Genomic DNA, 21,256 nt, shown 5'->3' on the forward strand with positions numbered 1-21,256 from the left:
ACAAGTCAAATAGATAATTTTTGTGAATGATTACATGAGAAGGTTACCTCTGTCTGACCCAAGTACTAAAGGTTGGTATAACTAGATGAGGCTGTCTATTTTGTATAATATGGGTTCAGTGTTAAGGAAATGAATCCTATGGGATTTGTGTAAAATGCAAATAATAGAATCAAAAGGCCTACTGGTTTATGTATTTATTACCCAACCAGCACTTTACCTAGTACAAGCAGTTCATGCCACACTAATAATTTAAGTGGAAATAAGCTACAGATGTGACAGGCCTTCTGTTTTCGGCACCGCAACCGAAAGTGATGAAAATGCGGCGCTGGGGGAGGAGGAAGCCGTGTCTGCACTGAAGGGGTCCGTTCCTTTCAATGGGACCCCCCTGCAGCGTTAATTCTCCTGGGCCACAATCGGTGTGATCGCAGCAATGGAAAAAGTAAGGCTGATCACATCACATTAATTTTTATTGACATTTTCTTCGCTGTTTTTATGTAATTATCGATTTGTTGGCAATTTAAAAAATGCATGGCCTGGCTAGATTTCCGGAGGAAAGGATTGAGATGTATTATGTGATAAGAAGCACAGAGATACTCTAAGTGTAGAGGTTCTTATATTCAGTAATGTGATGAAGTCTTGGCTCTTTTAGAAGGCCTACTTACAAAACGTTATAATCAAGCAGTGTAGGGGGATTAACATCTCTCCCGACAGGTGTGGTAGCAGGTAGTCAGTGGCTATCACTCCAAAGACAGGTGTGGTAGAACTCAGCAGGGTTCCCAGTGTTCAACAGGATAAGACCCCCATGAAAAAGAGAGAGAGAACCTCCATAGCACAGATCAGCTAAGTACAAAAATGCTTTATGTTTAAAATATAAAGTGTGCACTTACAATAATGCAATTAAAATAGTCTTTTCACACTTGTATAGTGTATGGGAGAAATCGTCTGCCGCACTGGTTCACCGTCCTGCTCCCGCCGACGTCTGTTAGTCCTGGGTCTGAACGCTGCTCACAGTATGTGGCGATCAGATGCCCGCAGCTCTGGCACGTCCCAGTGAATGTAGCGTCTGACGTCACCTCCGGATAGGGTCTGTCAGTATCTGGGCAGCTGGCGGCTTCTCTCCCCTCAGCTCCAAGGTACTCTACGCGTTTCGCCAGAGGAATGCGGCTTCGTCTTATCCTGTTGAACACTGTGAACCTTGCTGAGTTCTACCACACCTGTCTTTGGAGTGATAGCCACTGACTACCTGCTACCTCATATCACACCTGTTGGGGAGAGATGTTAATCCCCCATACACTGCTTGATTATATCTGACGTTTTGTAAGTAGGCCTTCTAAAAGAGCCAAGACTTCATCATCATCTTACTAAATATAAGAACCTCTACACTTAGAGTATCTCTGTGTTTTTGTTTCCCCTTTATGCTCCTCCTGGAATCTGAGAACCAATTTCTACATCTTGGGACAAGTGAAGACGAACCCCACCAGAGGGTTTGAGCAGGGGGTTCAAATGTATTACTTTCTTGTATTGCACATTTACTTTTTGCACTGCACTAGTTAATTTATATTCACTTATATGTATGCATAATTGTGACATACACTGGATTATTAATCTATACATTTTTTACTATTAAGTAAGAATCACAAACTAAGTTTTTTGCGCCTATTTTTCACTTTGTTACAATATTATGTGACAAGAAGACACCACTTTCTTTCTTGAATCCAATGCATATCAGCTTTCCCAATTATATCATTCCAACATTCTTGCTACTGTATGGAGAGCTGTGACCATTATCTGGTTCCACTTGTTATTAAAATTCCTATTAACAACAGAATATATTCTATTTGTAGCGCGCTCAACCCTGTTTGCTAACAGCAAAGGTGTTATTTATGGAATGCTTTAAAACCACACTACCAAGGCATTGTAACGTTGAATCTGGGTACAATATACAGGCATTACAGTCTGGAAACCGTGTCTAAGTGAAACCGAATTCTAACACAAATACAGATGGGTAAAGTAAAGGCATATGATGTGATTTACCCAGGGTAACACAGAATAAGGATATATGACTACACATGTTCTCAATCTAGTAAGATGTTTCATTATTGGAGATGTGTGTCTTACCAGACGAAGATCTCCAATCCCATGGACCACCACAGACAGGTTTTCCCCATCCTGTCCAGCTTTGTTGCTGCCATTATTGCCTGTGTCCTTCTCGCTCTGAATGTGTCTTTCCTTTGACTTTTAGCTTGTAGCCTTTTTCTCTCCTTCGGACTTACAGGTTAAATTTTTAACAGAATCTTCTGTTTGTTTGATTTTGTTTCAGTTTTTGACCCTTGGTCTGTGAGGGAGAGACATGGTTTCATAATGCTTGGCATGTGTTTTTATGCTTACTCAGACAAGTAACCCAATTAATTAGAGCTAATAATTAATATTTTGCTCCATTTTGCCAAATGTTTATGTTGTGAAACTTAACTAAGTTTTGTATTCGATTTAATGTATGTAGTGTCTGTTCTGCAAAATCAAAGTTTACAGACTTACATTTTCTATCTGGTCTTCATAACACTACCAGTTATACTGCACCACCCACTAGAGATGGATCACTCATATTGTGTATGCAGTCACTGAACTGACCATTAACTAAATGTGACAATGAACCAGACACAGTAACTATCAAAGCCTCTGCAACTTTTCTTAGGCTCATGGGCACATTACATATGGGGGATTTGCAGCTACAGTATATTACTAAGCACTGATACTCTATAAGACACCTTCCAGTACTATTATTATATGGCCCAATCACCTAAATGGGGCAATAAGTGTCTTCAAGTACAAAGGTGTCTTAAGGAGATGAGCCACTTAGTAAATATGGCCTTAATCTCCCTGAGGCCCTGCTGCAGAAAGTCTGGGAATAAGAGGCACATTTAATGGCCTGTGAATTAAGCTGTTTCACCAATTCAATAGTGTGTATAATCTCTCCTTACACTACAGGCAATCCTTGTTTTACAACGCTTTGCTTTACAACGAATGGCTTATCCACCGCTATGCAATACATACTACTGTAGGTTCATTTTACAACGCCAAAACGGCTTATCCAACGCTCTTACAACGCTTTGCAAGATGTTTATGTGTATATATATATAATATTAAATTTATATATATACTATAATAATATATATATATAATACAGTACATACACTATATAATTTATGTGTGTGCTCCATATCTTATTGCCTGCATAAAATATTTGGTGTATTTTAGTGTTAAAAATGCCTTCATGAACGGAACCTTTCATTTAAACAGTGTTCCTATGGAAAACGTGTTTCGCTTAAGACGTTTCGCTATCCAACGCCATTTTGAGTAACGCATTGTGTCGGATAACCGAGACTGCCTGTATTTGCCTCTTTACTGCCTCTTTCCCACCTTTGCAGTTAACACATTGTCTCCCAATTTGCTTCTCTGCTATGTATGTAAGTATATTGTGCCCACAATGTACTTCCCCATGTCTCCCACTTCTTTGCCCCATTAGCCTCTAAATACTCAAAAGAGAGAAGCGGAAGAAGGAACCAGAATCAATACTAACAAAAGCTATATATTCAAATCAATAAAAAATACAGCACTTACATTGTAAAACAGAGCGGCATCAGAAACGGCACATCCCCAGACCACTCCATCCACTAGACTAGATGTTAAATAGTTATATCCCAGTAGTTGGTAGCTAGCCCCTCCAAACCAATACCGATTGGGGCTGACTGATGTTAAATGTCCTAAAAGGCTACACTGGCCTGCTGCGGAGATCAAGCAGCACGCCCGGCTTCTGGGAGAAGGGGGGGAGATGGGGGGTTGAAGCCGCGTCCTGCGTATGACAGCACGTGTCTTCCGCAAGGACTCCCAATGCATTTCGCGTAAACATACGCCTTGTCAGGGGGTGTATCCATACCCTCTAGGGAATTCCCCTTATATACAGGCTGCTACCTCACAATTATTATCCCAGAGTTCAGCTTAGTGACATATTAACATCTCCACAGTGATTGACAACATTGACCACAATAAAATACAATCACAAACCACACAATACATATACCACAGAAATACATATACCTCACAACAACAACCATAACATTAAAACAACATATACATTTTCCACATAAATTATCCCCTGCCTATTAAAATCCATCTGATTCTCTCACTTATATTGATTAAAACCATAAGGGAAGTATTCCATAGGAAATAAGTTTAAGGAATGATCACCTACCATTGGGTCATATTGAATTAAAATGGTATAAATTCATTACATTCTTATACCTATAGTTGATTACGTTGTACTGATAAATTACTATGGTATAACTGTCTTCACATTAAAATATTTTAAATAACTGTACCTCATATAGTACAAGACCATATATTAAAATTCCTACATATAAAAGGGCAGCATATTTAGTTCTACAAAATGTCTACAAAAATAAAGGTTTGCATGGAACATCTTATATAGTATAGAAATATTATTACCTCAACCAAAATAGGTACTATGTACAAATGGCATATCATAATAAATAAATATAAAAATATAAACTGTATATAATAATACATAGTGATCAGTCAATAGGCCAACTCATTAAGCCTAAAGTGACCATTATTATATCTCTATTGTCAATTGTTATCCCTTGATCATTGAGAAATGGTTGAAGTTCAATCTGTTTGTTGAGGCCCAGAGGTATTTACTATGTAGTGAATAGACCCGGTATTGTTCCCTCTGAGGAGTTTTAGATCTATACCCCTCTTCCTTGGATCTCTTTGCACTATCTCTAGGCCCCTAAACTTCAAGATTATGCACCTTTTACCTCTCTCAATCAAACGTTTGGCATTCCTTATACCGTTCACATGTTCACCCATGCGCACATTCAATGGCCTTATGGTTTTCCCAATATAGCGATCCGCTATAACGCGGGTTTGAGCGCGGACCCCGAATTTAAAAAAATAAATAAAAAAATGTTTGCACACATTCACAGCACACTGCACACACTCACAGCACACTGCACACACTAACAGCACACTTCACACAGTCACAGCACAACACACCACACACACTGTATACACTCACAGCACACTGCACACACTCACAGTACACAGTCACAGCACACCGCACACACTCCACACACACACACACACTGCACACACTCACAGCACACACTGCACACAGCACACACTCACAGCCCTCCCCCTCCCTACCTTTGGTGTCGGCAGCTGAGATCGGAGCGGGGCTGGTGGGGGGGGGGGGGTCGGAGCGGGGCTGGCATCGGAGCAGGGCTGGCGGGGGGTGATTGGAGCGGGGCTGGCGGGGGGTGATTGGAGCGGGGCTGGCGGGGGGTGATTGGAGCGGGGCTGGCGGGGGGGTGATTGGAGCGGGGCTGGCGGGGGGGTGATTGGATTTGCGTTTCTAAAAATTACATTGGGTTTAGCTGAAAGTGTTTGGTTGAGAATGGGGTCCATTTTTAGGATATCCTAATGTTTATATAAAATCCTTCTAATAGATGTCTCTTGTTTGCAATTAACATGGGTGTATCCTGTCCTATGGGATTTTTAACTCTAGGAATTGACAAAGAACTCCTAGATCTTTACCAACTTTTGTGCATTGCTTCTTTAACTACACTTGAATTGTATCCTTTATCAAGGAATCTGTGTTCAAGAATTTTAGATTGATTCTCAAAATCTGTTAGCTTGGAACAATTTCTCCGTACCCTTAAAAATAATTAGGGTGTCATCAATATATCTACCGTAAAATACTATATATTCACAAAACTGGTTATGAGCCTACACATACTGCTCCTCCCACAAACCCATAAAAAGGTCCGCATAATTGGGTGCAAAGCATGTACCCATGGCCATCCCATTGGTCTGGATATAGAATTTTCCTTCAAACGAAAAATAAATTGTGGTATAAAATAAACTTAATACTGTCAATGATAAATTCCTGTTGTGCAGATGATAATTGGTCTTGTTGGCGTAAATAATTGCTTGAATCCCTAGTGTATGTTCGATGCAAGTGTACAGCGAACTAACATCAAGGGTTAACCAAATAAAATGATCCTGCCATGTGATCTTAAACAGTAAGTTTAAAACCTTCATACTATCTTTCAGGTATGAAGGCAATGCAGAAGTGAGCGGTGCAAGGAAAGAACCAACATAACAAGAAAGGTTCGCCGTCATGGAATCTATTCCAGACACAATGGGACGGCCAGGGGTATCCTTACGGGTTTTGTGGATCTTGGGAATGTGGTATAGGATTGGTATGCGTGGGAGAGAATTAAAAATATATTCGAATTCCTTAGCATTAAGGAGCCCTACCGTCTTGGCTTGAACCAAGAGATTTTGGACAGTAGGATCTTTATCCAACCTCTGGTACAATATACTGTCACTTAGCAGCCGATAGGCTTCTATTAAGTAATCTACCCGGTTTTGGAGAACCATACCCCCACCTTTGTCCGCTTGGCAGATAATTAGATCCTCATTCCCATTAAGATCCTTTAATGCCTGTGTCTCCTGGCGTGTAAGGTTATCATGGACCACCTAATGTACCTATTGTTACTACACATTGATTCAAAATCTCTTTCCACCAATTTCTCAAAGAGCTGTATATGGGGACCTTTTGACTCATATGTGTAAAATACAGATTTCGGCTTCAGTCCTGTATGAGATATACTTTTATCTCTATCGCTCTCCTCATAGAGACTAGTAAGATCCCTCAAAATGTCTTCATTGTTAAACATAGGGCTACCTTCAATATCGCTCTGGGATATAAGAGATATATCCACCCCTTCTGTTTCATTAAACAGATTTATCCATTCATTTGACCCATTCAACAGACACCTAAGGTCCTAACTGGCTCAGATTGTCAACAACACACGCCTGAGATCCAGGAATTGAATTTATTCCCTCTAACTCATTGAATAGTTGTATCCATTCGTTAGAGCTACTTACCAACCAACCATAAAACTCACATTGCAAAAGAAGCATCACAATAGCCTGCACTCATGGCTACTATCCCACACTCAGTCACTCCTACCAACCATTGTGGCCAAGCACTGCCATCTACTGCACTTGTTCCCTCGCCTGCTGTCTCTGTTAGGCTGCGTCCATAGAAGGACAAGCAGCGCTGAGCCGCGCGGATGTTCCGCGCTGAGCCCCTGCATCCTCAATGAGGATGTCTTTAGAGGGGGCTCACGCGACCGTCCGCAGGCGTGCTGAGGAGTTGGATTTTTCATCCGACAGCCAAGCTGTTTTTCAGCACGCTGTCGGCTGAAAACATCCAATCAGCGCGAAGCAGCGTCAACGTCACGGCGCCGTGATGTCGGCGCCGTGACTTTGACGTCAGTGCGTCGCCGGGCGATTGGCCCAGCGACGTCAGTGCCCCGCCTCCCGATTGCGCCCGCTGGCTCGCCTGCATGTGCATGAAATCGCACAGCTTCAGCAGGCGAGCCTCAGCTTCAGCGCTGTTCAGCACTGCTCCCCCCCTCTATGGACGCAGCCTAAGTCTCCCAGCATACCAATGCAAGCTCTCCGGGGCAGGGATTTCCTTTTATATTGTCTGACTTTGCTGCACTTATTGTATTATTATAATTCCCTACACTGTATTTTTTGTGAAGCGCAGAGTACACTGTCGGCGCTATAGAAATAAAGATATATATACATACGTACCGGAGGTGTCCTCAGAGGGTTAAATACTAATGAAGTTGTGGGGTGCGCCAGTAAGTGGATCATATAAACGTGGATTCCATGTGGTATTGAGAAGGAGCTGTAATAAAGTCAGAGCTATGATTAAAGCTTCCTGTGGCCTTACTTCCCCCTCTTCTCTACACTAAAACCAATGTACAGGTCTCATTCCCCTCTTCCCGCCCCAGATCCAACGCCACATGCAGCCAGTTACTTTTACACAAGCAGCAGCGGTGCCGGTGCCAACAAGCAGTGGGCGGGCTAGGGAGGACTACAGCTTTAATGTCACTTTCACTGATATTGCCACAAACTTACATTTTTACATGTTGACAACTTGTTTGCCTAATGACACTTGTGTTGATTTTTATTTGATTTGTAACATTGTGTAAAAGTATTTAATAAATGAATGACGGTAGTGCAACCATGTGAGAGGGAGTCGCCATATTTGATTTGGGCAATCAGTGCAGTTATGTCTGACGTGTCCCTTTAACTCCCATAGACGGAGGGGGGGCGGGACTCACTGCTTTTTTTTCTCCCATATCAAAGATGGGCTCCGGAGTATTTCCGCTTCCTACTTCCGGATTGCAACAGTTGTTGTCAGTGTCACAGTTCCGGAGAGCGTTTCCTATGGAATTACACGCGAGCCCTGGTCTCCGGGGAGACGCGGCACGCGCGCGCTGCACTGGTGCTGCTCTGGTACAGAAGAGCCGAAGGGCGACACTAGAGCGCGTGGAGAAGTTCATCTCTAGCCTATACTTTACTGACTGCAACCTCCGGGGAAAGTGAGCGGGGCGGGCCACATGCGGTGCAGGAGGAGCAGTGAATGTGGATAGGGGACGTGTCAAGCAGTGGTGTTTATTATACCCATTATATGCATATTGGCATGCCCATGGAGGTTTCACACGTCCCACTGCGTGCCCATGGAGGTTTCACACGTCCCACTGCGTGCCCATGGGGGTTTCACACGTCCCCCTGCATGCCCATGGAGGTTTCACACGTCCCACTGCGTGCCCATGGGGGTTTCACACGTCCCACTGCGTGCCCATGGGGGTTTCACACGTCCCCCTGCATGCCCATGGGGGTTTCACACGTCCCACTGCGTGCCCATGGAGGTTTCACACGTCCCCCTGCGTGCCCATGGAGGTTTCACACGTCCCCCTGCGTGCCCATGGAGGTTTCACGCGTCCCACTGCGTGCCCATGGGGGTTTGACACGCCCACTGCGTGACCATGGGGGTTTAACACGTCCCCCTGCGTGCCCATGGGGGTTTGACACGTCCCCCTGCGTGCCCATGGGGTTTTCACACGTCCCCCTGCGTGCCCATGGAGGTTTCACGCGTCCCCCTGCGTGCCCATGGAGGTTTCACGCGTCCCACTGTGTGCTCATGGGGGTTTGACACGCCCACTGCGTGCCCATGGGGGGTTAACACGTCCCCCTGCGTGCCCATGGGGGTTTAACACGTCCCCCTGCGTGCCCATGGGGGTTTAACATGTCTCCCTGCGTGCCCATGGGGGTTTCACACGTCCCCCTGCGTGCCCATGGAGGTTTCACGTGTCCCACTGCGTGCCCATGGGGGTTTGACACGCCCACTGCGGGCCCATGGGGGGTTAACACGTCCCCCTGCGTGCCCATGGGGTTTTCACACGTCCCCCTGCGTGCCCATGGAGGTTTCACACGTCCCCCTGCGTGCCCATGGAGGTTTCACGCGTCCCACTGCGTGCTTATGGGGGTTTGACACGCCCACTGCGTGCCCATGGGGGGTTAACACGTCCCCCTGCGTGCCCATGGGGGTTTCACACGTCCCCCTGCGTGCTCATGGGGGGTTTAACACGTTCCCCTGCGTGCCCATGGAGGTTTCACGCGTCCCACTGCGTGCCCATGGAGGTTTAACATGTCCCCCTGCGTGCCCATGGGGGTTTCACGCGTCCCACTGCGTGCCCATGGGGGTTTCACACGTCCCCCTGCGTGCCCATGGGGGTTTCACGCCTCCCACTGCGTGCCCATGGGGGTTTCACACGTCCCCCTGCGTGCCCATGGGGGTTTCACGCGTCCCACTGCATGCCCATGGGGGTTTCACGCGTCCCACTGCGTGCCCATGGGGGTTTAACACGTCCCACTGCGGGCCCATGAGGGTTTCACGCGTCCCACTGCGTGCCCATGAGGGTTTCACGCGTCCCACTGCGTGCCCATGGAGGTTTCACGCCTCCCACTGCGTGCCCATGGAGGTTTCACGCCTCCCACTGCGTGCCCATGGGGGTTTCACGCCTTCCACTGCGTGCCCATGGGGGTTTCACATGTGCCCATGGGGGTTTAACACGTCCCCCTGCGTGCCCATGGGGGTTTCACGCCTCCCCCTGCGTGCCCATGGAGGTTTCACACGTCCCACTGCGTGCCTATGGGGGTTAACACGTCTCCCTGCGTGCCCATGGGGGTTTCACACGTCCCACTGCGTGCCTATGGGGGTTTAACACGTCCCCCTGCGTGCCCATGGGGGGTTAACACGTCCCCCTGCGTGCCCATGGGGGTTTCACACGTCCCACTGCGTACCTGTGAGTGTTGGCATATGCATGGCCATGGGGGAGTATGTCACTGTATAGATGCCTGTTTGGCATGTCTCTATAACAAACCCAATCTCAGTTCCCACACGTTGGCCTTTCAGCTTCTCACTCATTCTCATCCTTTTATGTCACAATCGGAAATCTCACATGTGAATCAGGAGCTACGTGTGGACTGGGATAGTCTTATTGTTAAAACTAACATATTGTGATCTGTGCACAGGTCTCATCCTCCACGTCCTGGACCTAAAGGCATTGTGGATAGACCAGGGGAGACAACTCCAGTCCTCAAGGGCCACCAACAGGTCGGGTTTTAAGGATATCCCTGCTTCAACACAGGTGGCTCTGTCAGAATGGCTGAGCCACCTGTGCTGAAGCAGGGATATCCTTAATACCTGACCTCATTATTATTATTAATACATTTAATATTGTGTTTTTCTCCCAATGGGACTCAAAGCGCTTCACAATTACAGCATATTGCGTGGTTGTACACAGCACATGTTAGACACAGCCCCTGCCCAGATGAGCTTACAATCTGTTTTTGGTGCCTGTTGGTACCCTTTGAGGACTGGAGTTGTCCAGCTCTGGAATAGACTTATCTATGAGACCCCATTTAAGTATTTGCTGATGCTTCATATCAATGAGTATACATCCTGTTTATATGAATATTATTTTAAAAAACAAAGGGAAAAAATAGAAAATGTAGATGGACAGGTGTATTAGTTGGAACTCTTAGTAACTCTTCGCCAGAGGTTCTTCATCTGAGACAACACATTGGACGATGCCGGGGAAGCTGAGCGCGCTAGAGTATAACATTTTTGTTTAGCTAAGCGCAGGGCGCCGGTGAGCGTGTGTGCACGCGCATATGTGCGTGCGGGGACTTGCATATATATTTATATGCAAGTCACCTCGCCAAGCGCCGCCCGCTCAGCGCTAGCGGGGACGCAGCCTTAAGCATCTTATGAGTAACGCTGAGTCCATAGAGACTGCAGGCACGCGGCGGCCGAGGGAAATAGGGTGCTTTCCCTGGCCTTAGTGCGTGCGCCGTTTGGGGGCGGGCCAGTGACGTCACGGAGCTGGGTCGCCCTCATTGGGCGATCCGCTCCCCTCAGCGCCAAAACTTTAATTGATCTGTCTCCTCCGCTTGCCTGCGGATGCGCCCCCTAAAGCCGCCCTCATAAAGGGTGCCGGGGGTAAGTCTGCTGCCTCAGCGCGGGTTAGCAGCTAAGCGCTGACCATGCCACCGGCCTTAGGCTATTAATAATGTCACTATATGATATTAATTATGTTAACCAACCTCATATGATGCCCTTATTCTTTAAAGCAAGACACATAGTGTATACAGGCATACCCCGCATTAATGTACGCAATGGGACCGGAGCATGTATGTAAAGTGAAAATGTACTTAAAGTGAAGCACTACCTTTTTTCCACTTATCGATGTATGTACTGTACTGCAATCGTCCTATACGTGCATAACTGATGTAAATAACGCATTTGTAACAGGCTCTATAGTCTCCCTGCTTGCGCACAGCTTCGGTACAGGTAGGGAGCCGGTATTGCTGTTCAGGATGTGATGACAGGCGCATGCGTGAGCTGCCGTTTGCCTATTGGGCGATATGTACTTACTCGCGAGTGTACTTAAAGTGAGTGTACTTAAAGCGGGGTATGCCTGTAATATAGTGTATAATATAGTTACATAGTAGATGAGGTTGAAAAAAGACGAACGTCCATCAAGTTCAACCTATGCTAAATTTTAGACAACAGATACTTTATCCTATATCTATACTTACTCATTGATCCAGAGGAAGGCAAACAAAAAACCCCAGTGACAAATCATCCAATGATATCTCATAAGGGGAAAAATAAATTCCTTCCTGACTCCAAGAATTAGCAATCGGATAAATCCCTGAATCAACATCCTTCCCATGTATACTTATTGGGTATATCCCTGTATACCTTTCCCATCTAAAAAGATGTCCAATCTTTTTTTTTTTTTTAATAAATCTATTGTATCTGCCATCACAGTCTCCATGGGTAATGAATTCCACATTTTAACTGCCCTAATAATAATAATGTGAGCTTTATTATTTGGAGAATATTAATGTTGTTAATATTTTCTGTAGAGGATATTATGTCGGTCTGATGAGGGATGCTAATGCTTTGTTGGGCTTTCCATTGCAAAGTATCATGCCTGGGAAATGACTCATGAAAATGTACCTTGTCTTTTCTCATCTGCCAGGCTGTTTGGAGCCACATGTCCTATAGATTGTATCTCCTATTTCCTGACCGAAGAGAGAATTCCCTATGGCCGTGCAGTGGAGAAACCGTTCAAACCGACCGCGATTGGAGAGACCTTTGGACCTACGTAAGTGCCATAAAACAATTATTCCGGGTTTTTATATAGCTCTATATCTCAGGCATTCATAATGCCAGTGTGCTTACTTGTTGCATGTTCAACCGCCCAGTCGGACTGTGGTGATTGAGTAATACCGAGTATACACCTACTTGGATTGTGCTCCAAGGTTTCTCACCACTGAGCACATATTGCCACCATCAGGAAGGGATATCTTGGTGTCACTGAAGTATGGCAACGGAGGTTACTGGGACACATTTAGTTCTTAATACTGTTTTCCAATAGAATTTTTTAATACAGGTCTGGGTCAGAGACCTTTTGGTTGCCTCAAGCAAAGGTGGTTGGCTGCTGTGGGCACCTAGCTTTCAGTATCTGATCGTTTTCTCAAACCTGCAAGATATGACAACCTAATTACAGTGTAATTGTTTCCTGTTATGTTTTGTCAAAGTATTTCATAGCTAGCGCGTATTTATTGGTGTACAAGTTTGTGGAGTAGGCTTATATACAAATAAAAATGGGAAACGTTATAATGGGAATAAGCATTCTCAACTTCATTTTTCTTTGTGAAGTAGAAAGATAATGCAATTGTTTGAGATGGAATGGAAAATGAAATAAAACCTGACTTCCAGGTGTATGGTAGTGAATAGCATTAGGGCAGAAATTACTCAAAACATAATCATTTTGTTCTATAAAAAATGGTTAAGGTTTTCATTTTTTTTTTTTTAAATACCATTTAACGGGAGCCATTTCCCCCTCTTTGTGTTTGACCAAAAAAAGACCAAGACTTTCTTTCATGTGCATCTGTTCAAATAAGAGGAACGGCTCTATTCTCCAGTACAGAGGACTGTTTCACAGTATAATGTATAGAAGCCAGAAAGTGAGACGTTTATAGATGTTGCAAGCTTCATTGTTCCCTTCTGGTGGAATATATTGTGATATCCTGCACTAACTACCATTGAATCCTATGGAAACGTTGTGATATTCTGCATTATAACAGAATATTCTGTGTTTCCAGGAGGAACAGTGCAGTCCACTATATTTTCCAACCTCTCCCTTTTTAAAAAAACCCTTTATTATATAGATTGCAATGTGTGGGTTTTTTTCCGCAGGTGGTGGACCTGTTGGTTCAAAGTGCAATTGAGCATCCCTAAGAACTGGGTGGGGCAGGAAGTCCATCTAATATGGGAGAGCGATGGAGAGGGGATGGTGTGGAGGGACGGCCAGCCAGTCCAGGTGAGAGAGCTCACATATTTACTGCACACTTATGGAGCAGGGGCTGTTGCTTATCGGACTTTCAGAAGCGATGCAGACACAGAGCCAGATCACTTTGCCCCATAGCCAAGTTGTGTAAATCTCTGTTTTATGCAGTTTTCCTTATTTGGCAGAGCTGTGCTGCACAAATAAAGTACATCTTTACACGGGTTTCTGATAACTAACCCCTTTCAAAACAGTTGTGCAGTAAAATATTCCGTTTTAAATAACATTGCATTGTGAGTCCATTGATACCTTTGTATATTGCAATGTTCATATTGTAACACTTAGTACCTTAATAACAAAAAAATGAGAAAAGAAAATATTGGACCCTTTCAGTGTGAGATGGGTAGGCAGATTATTGGAGATCAGGAAAAAGCATAGGTATCAAACAAATTCTTTGCCTCTGTGTTTACCAGGGAAGAATCAAGTTCAATAGTAGTGCCGCAGGAGGAAGCCACAACCTCCATATTAATGAACAATTGGTTAACTGAGGAAGAAGTTCATAGGCGGCTTGAAAAAATTAGTTAATAAGGCACCTGGCCCCGATGGCATACATCCAAGAGTTCTCAAGGAGTTAAGCTCAGTAATAGCCAAACCATTACATTTAATATTCAAGGACTACAACCACAAGATTGGCGTAAAGCAGATGTGGTGCCTATATTTAAAAAGGGAGCTAGATCACAACAGGGGAAATACAGACCTGTAAGCCTGACTTCAGTAGTGGGGATACTACTTAAAGGTTTAATACGGGATATATTCAGGAATACCTAATGGAAAACAAAATTATTAGTAATAGTCAGCATGGATTTATGAAGGATAGATCATGCCAAACTAACCTCATTTTGTTTCTTTGAGGAGGTAAGTAGGAATTTAGACCAGGGTAATGCAGTGATGTGGTCTACTTAGATTTTGCAAAGGCTTTTGATACGGTTCCACACGAGGTTGGTGTACAAAATAAAGCAAATTGGACTCGGTAAAAATATATGCACCTAGATTGAAAACTGTTTGAAGGACAGACAAGAGGGTTATCATAAATGGAACTTTTTAAGGTTGGGCTAAGGTCTTGAGTGTAGTACCTCAGGGATCGGTACTGGGACCCCTGCTTTTTAACTTGTTTATTAATGACTTTGAGGTTGGCATAGAAAGCAAAGTCTCCATCTTTGCTGATACTAAATTTTGTAAGGTAATAGAATCAGAGCAGGATGTAATTTCTCTCCAGAAGGTCTTGGAGAGACTGGAAACGTGGGCAGGTAAATGGCAGATGAGGTTTAATACAGATAAATCTAAGGTTATGCATTTGGGAATATACAACAAGAGGTATTGCCGCTCTCCACCAGTAGTGTGTAGTATGAAAAATAGGGTGCATACAGGATAAGTGAATACATATAAAGGAGGGGGGGAGGGTACATAAAGGGTAGCCCAAAAAGAACCTATTTGCACTCGCTATTTCAGATAAATGGTTAGGAACAATTGAATCCTTGGGAGAAGCCCATACACCATTTAAAAATATATATTAAAACATTTTATTAAACACTTATGCAAAGACATATACCAATTAATGGGTTAAAAATTAATCAGGGGTTAGGTGGGGACGGAGAGTGATACACTAGGTGCCTCCTGTGTGTGTATTATTATTGTACTGGTATCACATAGGTAGTCCTAAGGCACCAGTGGTAAAATCAGATACGAGAAATACTATAACAACTCCCTCACTGGGATGTGAAAGCTTCCCTATTGCTCACATGAAGCAGGGGAACAGACCTGTAGTATTTTGCTCCCGCTCATAAACACACTGCACAGCAACATTCATAGCCTGTTTTGGGGTATCAAATTTCTGCACACCAATTGTGTAATAACTACTATCATGTGGTGTTGCAGTCTGACTCGTGGACATGTGTCCTATCAAGGCGTGTGTTTTGTGTCCGTTGTGGAGCCGAGGGATACAGGCTCACGCAGCTGTTTAGCCGCTTGCTCCGTCAAACAGCGCTTGCTGTGGGTAACCCGGTCTTAATGTAAGCTTTGAGATGGTATCAAATGCAGGCTTGCAGTCCTGCTGGGAGGATTGTATACAACCTGATCTCTCCGTCGTCTATCGGTCACCCCTCCGACACCGCGCCACCTGATGATGTCATGATGGAGACATCATAAAAGCAACCTGACGTACGTTTCGCGCCCCCTGGCGCTTTCTCAAGGTAATGCAGGACCTTGAGAAAGCGCCAGGGGGCGCGAAACGTACGTCGGGTTGCTTTTATGATGTCTCCATCATGACGTCATCAGGTGGCGCGGTGTCGGAGGGGTGACCGATAGACGACGGAGAGGCAGCACCTGTGCCATAGATTGCCAGAGGAAGCTTGCAACTGCACAGGTCTGCAAGGCAATAGTCAAAGCCAGTAGTGGATTCCTTACACTTATGAGGAGAGGCTAGCTAAATTAGATTTATTTACATTAGAAAAGAGGCGTCTAAGAGGGGATATGATAACTATATACAAATATATTCAGGGACAATACAAGGAGCTTTCAAAAGAACTATTCATCCCACGGGCAGTACAAAGGACTCTGGGATATCCCTTAAGGTTGGAGGAAAGGAAATTTCACCAGCAACAAAGGAAAGGGTTCTTTACAGTAAGGGCAGTTAAAATGTGTGATTCATTACCCATGGAGACTGTGATGGCAGATACAATAGATATCTTTTAAAAAGGTTGGACATTTTTTTAGAAAGGAAAGGTATACAGGGATATACCAAATAAGTATACATGGGAAGGATGTTGATCTAGGAAATAATCCGATTGCCAATTCTTGGAGTCAGGAAGGAATTAATTTTTCCCCTTTATGAGATATCATTGGATCAGGGGAGTGCAAACTTTTGATGCTGCGCCCCCCTGCCTGGCCTCCCCCGATCTCGCACCCCCTCTCCTTCCTGCCAGCTGCGTCAAATGATGCTCCGGGGTCACGTGACCCGCGGCATCATTTGACGCCGGAGACGTAACATGACCCTGCCGAGTTGCCATGGAGACGCGTCCGAATCCCGGTAAGTATTACTATTGCAGAGGCCTCACGCGATCCCTGGCATTTAATTTAAATGCCTTGGGGAGGAGTGCGGGACCTCTGCAACAGCCCGTGCCCCCCCAGACAAATCTCCCGCCCCCCTGGGAGGTGCGCCCCCCAGTTTGCGCACTGCTGCTTTAGGTGATGTTTCACTGTGGTATTTGTTTGACTTCTTCTGGATCAATATACTGTAAGTATAGATATAGGATAAAGTATCTGTTGTCTAAATGTAACATAAGTTGAATTTGATGGCCGTACGTCTTTTTTTTATTTTTTTATTTTTTTTAACCTCATCTACTATGTAACTGTAAATGTCAGCCATTTATATTCACATAGGAAGCTATAGGCATTGGACATAGTGCAGGCGACGGCGCACGCAGCACGAACAAATGCATGTAAGTGCACCAGTCCGGCCTTGCTGCTCGCTATCCGACGTGCGGATTTTGAGCCAACAAAAAAAATTGATTTTTCACGCGACGGCCGCTGGCCCCGTGTCGCCCGCGCGCCTCCTGGCCCCGTGTCGCCCGCGCGCCTCCTGGCCCCGTGTCGCCCGCGCGCCTCCTGGCCCCGTGTCGCCCGCGCGCCTCCTGGCCCCGTGTCGCCCGCGCGCCTCCTGGCCCCGTGTCGCCCGCGCGCCTCCTGGCCCCGTGTCGCCCGCGCGTCTCCTGGCCCCGTGTCGCCCGCGCGCCTCCTGGCCCCGTGTCGCCCGCGCGCCTCCTGGCCCCGTGTCGCCCGCGCGCCTCCTGGCCCCGTGTCGCCCGCGCGCCTCCTGGCCCCGTGTCGCCCGCGCGCCTCCTGGCCCCGTGTCGCCCGCGCGCCTCCTGGCCCCGTGTCGCCCGCGCGCCTCCTGGCCCCGTGTCGCCCGCGCGCCTCCTGGCCCCGTGTCGCCCGCGCGCCTCCTGGCCCCGTGTCGCCCGCGCGCCTCCTGGCCCCGTGTCGCCCGCGCGCCTCCTGGCCCCGTGTCGCCCGCGCGCCTCCTGGCCCCGTGTCGCCCGCGCGCCTCCTGGCCCCGTGTCGCCCGCGCGCCTCCTGGCCCCGTGTCGCCCGCGCGCACTGTGGCCACAGCCATACAAATAAAAGCGGATATCTTCAGCAATATGATAGAAAAGACATTTGTAAAACAAACCATACCAAGGCTTGTTAAATGTTTGCATTAATGTGCATTTTAAAGTAGGGTAGATGGACATTTGGAAAAACTGGGGGGTACAGCGACCTGTACTCCAAAGGAAATTCACTTAAATGCACACTACCTATATTTAAAATTTAACCTTTAATATAAAGTCCTTAAAACATATATTACCAACAAAACATAAATGTGACAACGTTTAAAAATAAATTAAATAAGATAACTCGTGCAAACCGGCAGTCTCATGTGTTTAAATGCCCCAGTATATCATTGAAACTGGAGAATAGGAGGCTGCTCGGGTGCAAACAACCGGAGTGAGCAACTAAGCCCACCACTTCACTGGTTAGCTTAATAGAGTAGTATATATCGTAGTGGCTATTAGTATCGTTTATTGTAACTTAATATTGGCAGTATAACCTCCTGATCAGGTCTTTAACCACTCCAGGAATCCTTGCCTCGCCACTACCCTAATTTTTATATATATTCGCTAATCTAGTGAACGGCTGACAAGTACTGTATTAAAATAGCCCCATGAAGGGGGCTGACATCATCAACACGCGTCCAACGCGCGTTTCCCTCCTACTACGGAGCTTCCTCAGGGACCAAAAGGTTATACTGCCAATATTAAGTTATAATAAACGATACTAATAGCCACTACGATATATACTACTCTATTAAGCTAACCAGTGAAGTGGTGGGCTTAGTTGCTCACTCCGGTTGTTTGCACCCGAGCAGCCTCCTATTCTCCAGTTTCAATGATATACTGGGGCATTTAAACACATGAGACTGCCTGTTTGCACGAGTTATCTTATTTAATTTATTTTTAAACGTTGTCACATTTATTTTTTGTTGGTAATATATGTTTTAAGGACTTTATATTAAAGGTTACATTTTAAATATTGGTATTGTGCATTTAAGTGAATTTCCTTTGGAGTACAGGTTGCTGTACCCCCCAGTTTTTCTGATTCACTTCAGTTCACAGTTGCACCTACTTTTCATTATCAATTGAATTAATCACCACTATTACATATTCCACACAATTAGTATGGTTTAGTCGATCACTCCCTTATCCCTCCCTTTTTTGTTTAGATGGACATTTGATTAAGATGCATATAGGCTAAATATTGGATAGTGAATAGTAACGTATACTCTTTTGCCAGATTAGCATATATTGGGAGTTACTGTTCATATTTTGGAATAAAAACACTTTTATACTTAACAGTGAACACTTGTTTTGTGTACAGGGTTTAACAAAGGAGGGGCAGAAGACCAGTTACATCTTAACCACTAGCTTGAAACAACAGGATGCCCTCTGGTAAGAGACTTACATCAGCAAAGCTATTCCAGTCTGCATTTTGTGGCATGAACTTCTTATACGCGCTGCCCCGTACCTTTTACTATTCCAGTCAAAGGTTTCGTATCCCTGCCCTGTGACGTGCTGACGCAACAGGCTTCATTGTTCTGAACCACACCGCTATTGCTTGCTATGGAAAATCTGTGATATTCTGCATTATCACGCTTTAAGTTGTGTTTTCTGGGGTGACAATAAAGCCTATTACATCTGTACCCTGATGATTCGAAAAAGCAACACTCTACGTCATTCTTTCTGCCATTTTCTTGTGGATAATTGTCATCGCCATATTTATACTAGAGACGGTCACACCTGATAAGTGAAGGCATCATTGCTGAATGATTTTCACGAAGGTCAAAAATGAAGGCTTTATTATATGGGCTGCACATTAAATAACACATTATCTAAGAAAATATCTAGAGAATGAAAGTATATTTATTAAATGATCTTCTTAAAGGGGACAGGTCTATGATGAGTACATCACAATATATCCCGTTAGGGGAAATTGGAGAGGCTTTTTCAAATGGGAAAAATAAAAAGGAAAAAATAATCCTAGTCAACGAAAAAGAAGCGTTTGAAACTGAGCAGCTTAAATTATATTTAAAATATTATATTTATCAGCACACAATGGAGAAAAAATATATGTATGAAAATATCCAAAATCTCACTAGTCCTAATAAAATGCTATTCCAGAAGGATTTAATGGTTATTCTTGGTCTGTGATTCTGTATGTACAATATATACTTCAGGTAATCATTTTATTGTGGAATGAAAAGCATGGAGTGATGGATACAGTAAGTCTATATATGCTGCCTTGCAGAATTGTATAAGCAATGTATCTGGAGTGGTTCAAATTCGGTCAAGTGGGCCTAATATCTATCTATCGTGGCGGTCACTTTGACATCTGACTGCTGGCATGGCGGTCACTTTGACATCCGACTGCTGGCGTGGCGGTCACTTTGACATCACACTTTTTTTTCCTATGTGAAGAGGCGTCGCTGATTTCGCCCGTGGGATTGCAGCCTTTTGTCCTACTGTGAATGTGGGGCGCTTATATTGGCTTCTGTTGAAATAAAAACGCCCACAACCTCTCCTATCATATATAGAAGATGAAAATATCCTGTAACTTTTACACAGAATACAAAAAGCTGCATTCTGTGTAAGTGCTGTGCACTTCAGTTTGTGTTGTCTTGTGCAGCAAATACACACATTTATTTTATTTCATATGTAACGGTCTTTCCCCCACCCTGTGGGAGATGTGGCCATTACTAAACGTGTGGTGCATGATCCCAGCTGGTAACAGGAGGGCTGAGTCGTCCGCCGATGGTATTGGGGACACAGGATCATGTTTCTGGGGTACATTTCCCACATTGTTCTCTAGCAGTGCAGCACCTCCATCGACCGCAGGCTCCAAGATGAATGGAGGTGATCTCCTATGGTAGAACCGGTTACCTCTCTTCCCCCCCCCAGTAAGATCACACCCCCAGGTGGAGGTATTATAATAGGAACGGTTTATTGTCTCTCTCAGGGCAGCACAGTACACAGCAAGTCCTGCCCAAAAGTCTCTCGGCTACCCACTGAAGGATGGTCCCTGGACCTTCACTAAAGGCCAAGGGCACCCGCAACAGTCCCAGCTCTTCCCTGCCCCTCTAGCAGAGGTATGGTCCACACGCACCAGAGAAGGCCCAATATTCAGACTCTTGGTTTTGTGACCTGCCTCAAGGGGGTAGAGGCACTACTGAATTTGGGGCGGAGATGCCCTTAAGTACAGCCAGGAGGAGAGCACCAGGTCTGTCCCATGATTGGATTTGCTCAGGCCTGATGTCACCACCTCCCGCTGTCACTCAAGTGCAGCACCAAGGAGGG

The 21,256-nt window shown here is 45.1% G+C and overlaps 2 protein-coding genes across 4 annotated transcripts in view; one reads left to right on the forward strand and one right to left on the reverse strand.

Moving 5' to 3' along the window:
• SORD (sorbitol dehydrogenase) overlaps positions 1-7,927 on the reverse strand; it is a 65,759-nt gene extending 57,832 nt beyond the window's left edge. Inside the window, exons 1-2 of the mRNA XM_075576123.1 lie at positions 7,690-7,927; positions 2,119-2,335 (exon numbers count right to left, since the gene is read on the reverse strand). The gene's annotated coding sequence lies outside the window, so the exon portion shown is untranslated. The remainder of the gene's footprint in view (positions 1-2,118; positions 2,336-7,689) is intronic.
• A 350-nt stretch (positions 7,928-8,277) lies between these two features.
• MAN2C1 (mannosidase alpha class 2C member 1) overlaps positions 8,278-21,256 on the forward strand; it is a 113,902-nt gene continuing 100,923 nt past the window's right edge. The window contains exons 1-4 of one of the 3 annotated variants that reach the window (XM_075576120.1): positions 8,278-8,486; positions 12,501-12,626; positions 13,724-13,847; positions 19,284-19,354. In XM_075576120.1, coding sequence (XP_075432235.1) covers positions 8,332-8,486; positions 12,501-12,626; positions 13,724-13,847; positions 19,284-19,354 — 476 coding nt within the window. In that variant the 5' untranslated portion in view covers positions 8,278-8,331. Of the gene's footprint in view, positions 8,556-12,500; positions 12,627-13,723; positions 13,848-19,283; positions 19,355-21,256 lie in introns of all 3 variants that reach the window. The other 2 variants (XM_075576121.1, XM_075576122.1) reach the window with 2 other exon arrangements.

Source organism: Ascaphus truei, chromosome 18 (genome assembly GCF_040206685.1).
Source record: "Ascaphus truei isolate aAscTru1 chromosome 18, aAscTru1.hap1, whole genome shotgun sequence".
In the NCBI taxonomy this organism is placed as follows: domain Eukaryota; kingdom Metazoa; phylum Chordata; class Amphibia; order Anura; family Ascaphidae; genus Ascaphus; species Ascaphus truei.